Here is a 6,000-nt window from a genome sequence, read left to right as displayed (position 1 = left end):
TTTTGTGGTGGTGTTATTCTGGTGCAGTGTACAGCGCTCCCCCCAAAACAATTATAACAACTGCATCTGTTCTGTTTCAATTCGGCGCCGTCGACCATTGACCACACGAGGGCGCCAGAGGACCGAAAACCGTTCCGTGGGAGGATCGCGTTAATTGAAATGTGTTAATTGCTTGGTCTCTTATTAGCATTTTTTATATAATAAGGCAGCAGTGTCATTGATTTTTTTTTTTTTTTTTTTGTGCTGTGTTTCTCCAAATATTGTAGTGAATAAAGAAGTCCCTGCAAACTCTTCCTCGTGGACCAGTTTTGTTCTGCAGTCGAGTAGAACTCTGTCCGCGTTTTCAGTGTGAAGTAAGAGGTCATGTCGAGGTTCAAACCCAGCTGAACTGCGGTTGTGAGGATATTAATGTCCTCTAACTGTCATAAATAATAATGGTCATATATCAGATTCCCGACCAGTTTTAATCCTAATGATGCCGCTACCGATAATGTGATTCCTGTTGTTGTGAGTCTGGTGTCTTTAGCTGCACGAAGTTGTGAAAGTTTCGGGCGTTTTATTCTGAATGCGTCCGGAAGGTGGCGCTCCTGCACCTGTCGGGTCCTCTCGCCCGTCGTGCGACGATTAAACGAACACGGAACATTTTACACGCTATTCCGACCCATTTACATACAGTCGCAGATTAATACTTGAGCCGTTTCGGAATTCGAGTCCCGGCGCCCGGTGTCGTGAGAAGGACGTTTCCGTCGTTAAATGGAACGTTTCCGTTCGGAGCGCGTCCGTGAAGACGCGCGTCTTTAATCCCGCCAAACAAAGCCGATTCCAGGCCGACGTCCCAGCGTGGGGCCGTCACGGGTTTCGGCGACAAAGGCGGCGAGTGACAGCGCCCCGGGGCGGGAGCCTGTAAACTAGTTCAGCTCTTCTTACAATGCTCGCGGAAATGAATTATTCTTCTTATTAATAATATTATTGTTATTATTATTTATTGTGGGAGGAAATGGAAATCATTCCGGCCCCTCGCAACCCGGCCGACTGAACGTGGGTGTCCGGGGTAAAACGGGGTTCCCAGGCCGCCCTAATTATTCCTCCCGAGCCGGACGCTGCGCTGCGTAAATACAAAGACGTCGGAGAGCGTCCTTGAACCCTTTCAGCGCAGGGCCACTGATATTCAAATAACATGCGAGGGGCATTTGACTGCGCCCCCTTACAAGAGCGTTTCACGTCCTGCATTTGCATACGGCTTTGGAAAGAGGGGGGGAAATAATAAAAAAAAAAAAAAAAAAAAAAGGTCTTCCCATATCACCAAACCGAGGAGCGTTTTTTTTTTACGTCACGGGGCTGCCATCTTCGCGTTTGACATGCAAATTCGAGCAGTTAATTTGGGCGATTAAAATAAATATTCAGGGCCCCTTTTGTCGCCGGAGCCCCCTCGGAAAAGCGCGGATAAAGCGGCGCTGAACAAATGATGTCGCGGAGATTAATTAGATATTTGATAAGACACGAATCCCTAATCGCCAATACAAGACACATGGGGCCGCGATATGCTCCGAGTCATAATTAATAATATTTAACAAGCTTTTCATTTGAGCATAAAATGTCTGTTCCGCGGCATTAACTATTGATTTATTCCGCAGAGGGCCTGGGAATTAAATCCCAGCAAATAAACACAAATCTTTTCACAACAGAAATATTTAGTCCATATCTGCCGGGTTTTTTTTTTCGATCCGCCAAACACCATAAAACGAATAAAAAATGAAAACGAATAGGTGGGAATGAAAATAACCCTGAAACATCGAAAGGCTTGGATTTAAAAAAAAATCCCTTTAATTACAAAATGAATGCTTTATACGTGTACCTTTATACAATTAAACATTTATATATTTTTTGAAGAATAAGAGAAAAAAAAATGGTTAACTGAATATTTTAAATACCTGTGCACATACATACTGACATCCACAAAGTGCGTCCAAAGCAAAGAAATGAAAACGAACGAACGAAAGAAAGAAAAACTCCCTGAATTTCAGGATCCACCACGGACAAAAACAATCATAACTAACATTTACAAGAGGAAACAGAACTAAAATATAATAATAATAATAATAATAACGTGATTTATAGTCCGAGATATGTACACGACGAACTCGCATCACGCGGTCCAGGCAGGGAACTTTCTCCCATTTTACTGCGCACCAATTCATACAAAATGCAATTTGTTAAAAAAAAAAAAAAGCACTTCAAATTGTCACCTCGAACGTCCCCAAAAGAAAAGTGTCATATCGCCTATATATTCATATATCTATATATTTAGAGATCGTATGTGTATAATCATTTTCGTGTATGTTATTAATAACTTAAACGGACGGTGACACACGTGACTGACACTTTCCAGACGCGGGGACGCGACGGCGCGACGGCGCGGCGTCCCCCGACCCGTGTCGCCTGCCAGTCCCGGGCCGGGCTCGGCCCCTTTTTTACGACTCGTGGTGAGGGGACGGCTCCTTGACCGTGACCCTGCCGGGGTTGACCCCCTCCAAAATGAGTTCCGGCGACTCGGAGCGCGGCGTCTCCAGGTTGCTGGTGTCGGTGTCGCTGTCGCTGCCCTTCTTGCCGCCGCCGCCGCCGCCGGCCGTGTGCGTCTTGATGTGCTTGCTCAGGTGGTCGCTGCGCATGAAGCGCTTGTTGCACACCGGGCAGGCGAAGCGCTTCTCGCCGGTGTGGGTGCGCAGGTGCCGCTGCAGCTCGTCGCTGCGGGTGAAGCGCTTGCCGCAGAACAGCCAGTTGCAGACGAACGGCCGCTCGCCGGTGTGCCAGCGCAGGTGCGCCTTGAGGTGCGACGTCTTGCCGTACACCTTGCCGCAGCCCGGGATGTGGCAGCTGTGGAGTCCCTTCCTCCGGAGGCTGGCCCCGGCGGGCCCCAGCCTCTCCGCCTCCTGGCAGTTGGGACAGTCGCACGTCGCCCGGCCGGAGTATCTCCTGGAGGACCGGGACGAGCTCCCGATGGCGGGCGCCGCGCCGGAGATCATGGCGTTGGCGGCGGACGTGTCCGAGTAGGCGGGGATGACCGTCTTGAAGCCGTCCTGCGTCAGCAGGTGCTGGCCGGTGGACAGGAGGTGCGACGCGCCGGGGCTGATGCCGGTGGAGCTGAAGGCGGAGTGCGTCAGGGTGGAGAAGTCGGGGTTGTAGCCGCCCAGCTGCGAGTGGATGGCCTGCGGGGTCCCCGAGTGCAGCGAGCCCGCGGGGTTCTGCACCTCCAGCCAGGAGCCGGGGTTCGTGTGCACGTCCCACCAGGACGACGCGCCGTTGGCCACGTCGCCCGAGATGGTCGAGTGGAAGCCCGACTTGTACCACGACTCGTACGGGTGCGCCATGCCGACCCGCGGGTACAGGCTCTCCGCCGACGTGTGCACTTTGGAGATGAACGCCGACTGGCCGGAGTCCTGCGTGGCGACGCCCGCCGAGTTGGAGAACAGGCTGCTGTACTCGGCGGAGAAGGCCGAGGAGGTCGGGGACGTGGACGCCAGGCAGAAGGCGCTGCTGCCGGTGCCGGTGCTCGACGTAAGTCCGGTGGAGCCGCGGCTGGTGGCCACGGCGAAGCCGGGGAGGCCGCCGCCCAGGCTGCAGCTGGACGAGGCGCGTTTCCACGGGTGGAATCCGGCCTTGGAGAAGGCGCTGGAGTCGGGCAGGGTGGTGAGGGGGCTGGTGTTGCCGATCTTGTTGCAGGTGGCGGCCAGCATGGCCAGGGGGGTAGTTCCGAAGCGCGGCTCTTCCTGGGCGGGAGGGAGAGAGAGAGAGAGAGAGAGAGATTTATTATTATCCGACCCGGTATAAAACTTGTAAAAGCGCGGACGCAACTTTATAAAAAGATTTTAAAAAGTTTTTTTTTATTTATTTTTTTTAACGCGTGTGGTGAAAAACGCGTGGCGAGTCGTTTCACCAAAGCGGCATAAAACTTTGGAAAAATAATATTACTAAATAATAATAAAGCGTCTTACCCCGAGTATAGAAGTAGCCATAGCCGAGCTCGTTCCCGAGTTTGGAGCCCTTGGCGACGACAAAATGAAAAAAAAAAGCCCACAACAACAAACAAAACAAACGAGAAGAAGGAGGAGAAGGAGGAGAAGGAAGGAGGAGAAGGAGGAGAAGGAGGACAGGGCTCCGGCTGCTGCCTCGGAACTACTTATTCTAGCCTAGCGGCGGGGAGCGCGGCCTTTGAAGTACGGGCGGCCCGGGCGCCGCAGCCAATCAGCGTCGCCGATACTCGGCGCGCGGCCGCGCTTCGGCCAATGGCGGCCGCCGCCATGACAGAAATACGTCACGGCGCGCCCGTCAATCAATAATCCGCCGTCGGGGCGCGGGGAGATCTGCTCTTATCCTTCTTATGTGTGTGTGTGAGTGTGTGTGTGTGTGTGTGTCCTCCCTCTCTCCCCTCTCTCTCCCACCCGACGATTATGAATTTTTTTTATTATAAATTTGACCCGCCGAGCGCATGACGACGCGCCATTTTTTTTTATCCGGCGATGCGTCGTTAATGAGCGCGACTTCTGCAGAGGGGTAAGCGTCCTCTTCTCCTTCTTCCTCTTCTCCTTCTTCCTCTTCTTCTTCTTCTCATCACTTCGCATTCCACCCGTATGGACCAGTCTGGAGGTTGCATGTGGCCGCTATTTATTGATAATCGGTGTGTGTGTGTGTGTGTGTGTGTGTGTGTGTGTGGTCAGATGTGTTTTACCTGTGCAGACATCTCGTCAGAGGAAATCCTGGACACGGAGGCTGTCGTCTTCATCTTCGGCAGGTTCCTATCGCCATTCATCGCTCCTCTGTCACTTAAAGACATAAGTCGTCGCGACTTTAGTTTTTTAAAATATGTATATATATATTTGTTTTAATTAGGTGCGCCGTGTAGCCGGTGTCTGGGCTGAAGTTTCTGTTTGTGTCTCAGGTTGGTCTCCGTTTAATACACCTGCAGCTCGGGACTGAGGAGTTGTGAGAACCTCCAGGGACTCAACACAACAGGTGAACCCTGCGTGCAGAGGTGTGTGTGCAGGTGTGTATTTGTATGTGTGTGTATGTGTGTGTGCAGGTATGTGTATGTGTGTGTAAAGGTGTGTATGTATGTGAATGTATGTGTGTATGTGTGTACAGAGATGTATTTTTTATGTGTGTGTGTATTTATGTGTGTGTATGTATGTGTATGTATTTGTATCTGTGTGTATATGTGTGTATATATTTGTATGCATTTGTATGTGTGTATGTATATATGTGTGTGTTTGTGTGTGTGTGTGTGTGTGTGTGTGTATGTGTGTGTGGTGTTACGCACCTGCCTTCACCAGCGCTACTTTTAAACGCCTTTATAGGAATAAAGTGAACTAGAGAAGTTTATTCTCTAGACGGTGCAGGAGATGATGACAAATCAAACGTGTTTGTCGGTTTAAAAAAACGTGTTACAACATAATAATAAGAATAATAAGGAATGTAATAAACTATTGTTATTATTATTACACATGAAGAAATTAAGGTGCGACGTGAATTCGATCATCACCGATTAAATGTACAATATCGGCCAGATCGGAGCGCGTTTGTGGGTTCGTTTCTGCCGAAAAGGATCTTGTTTTCTCGTGTTTTTTTTTTTTTTTTTTACGCATTATGCCGGCGTCTTCCGCAGCTTGTTAAAACATTTCGGCCCTGATGACATGATGTAAGAATGGCTGCTCCGCCGTGAATCATCCTCCCTTTAAAAGTTAAAGCAATTTTCCCCGAGAATGGCCGCGGCGCATTACTGTATTCAGAGCGGCCAAATAATGCGCCATTATGGAGGCTGAATGCTGCCGGTCCGGCGCGGCGCAATTTGCTCCGAGGCGCTCTGCCTTAAATCCCCACCTATGGAGAGGTGAATATACAACAATTTATTCAAATCCCAGGGAAATTGCTTCGTTTCTGCAATCACCGCAATTTGACTGAAGTGCAATTAGCACTATTAAATGTCGATTCCGCATAAACAAATTT

General features: G+C 50.0%; 1 protein-coding gene and 1 long non-coding RNA gene across 9 annotated transcripts in view; one reads left to right on the top strand and one right to left on the bottom strand.

Annotated features, from left to right (window-relative positions):
* Positions 1–1,801: 1,801 nt before the first annotated feature.
* On the bottom strand, positions 1,802–4,790 carry sp9 (sp9 transcription factor). Its single transcript, XM_028990350.1, has 2 exons — positions 3,993–4,790; positions 1,802–3,767 (listed from the first exon to the last, which is right to left on the bottom strand). Exons 1-2 carry the CDS (start codon positions 4,011–4,013, stop codon positions 2,472–2,474), a joined length of 1,317 nt encoding a protein of 438 aa, XP_028846183.1. The 5' UTR covers positions 4,014–4,790; the 3' UTR covers positions 1,802–2,471.
* LOC114796409 (uncharacterized) overlaps positions 3,833–6,000 on the top strand; it is a 40,763-nt gene continuing 38,595 nt past the window's right edge. For 3 of the 8 annotated variants that reach the window (XR_003750722.1, XR_003750724.1, XR_003750725.1), the window contains exons 1-3: positions 3,833–4,551; positions 4,716–4,789; positions 4,937–5,041. This is a non-coding gene — a long non-coding RNA (uncharacterized LOC114796409). The remainder of the gene's footprint in view (positions 4,552–4,715; positions 4,790–4,936; positions 5,042–6,000) is intronic. The other 5 variants (XR_003750723.1, XR_003750720.1, XR_003750721.1 and 2 more) reach the window with 5 other exon arrangements.

The sequence above is a fragment of the Denticeps clupeoides genome, chromosome 9, assembly GCF_900700375.1.
Source record: "Denticeps clupeoides chromosome 9, fDenClu1.1, whole genome shotgun sequence".
In the NCBI taxonomy this organism is placed as follows: Eukaryota; Metazoa; Chordata; class Actinopteri; order Clupeiformes; family Denticipitidae; genus Denticeps; species Denticeps clupeoides.
The sequence above is the reverse complement of the archived record's forward strand: the minus strand, read 5'-3'. Positions and strand labels throughout refer to the sequence as shown.

Coding starts and splice junctions, on each gene's coding strand:
- sp9 (XM_028990350.1), bottom strand. CDS start 4,013: ATGGCTACTTCTATACTCGGG. Junction 3,768..3,992: donor TGGCTACTTCTATACTCGGG/GTAAGACGCTTT, acceptor CCTCCCGCCCAG/GAAGAGCCGCGCTTCGGAAC.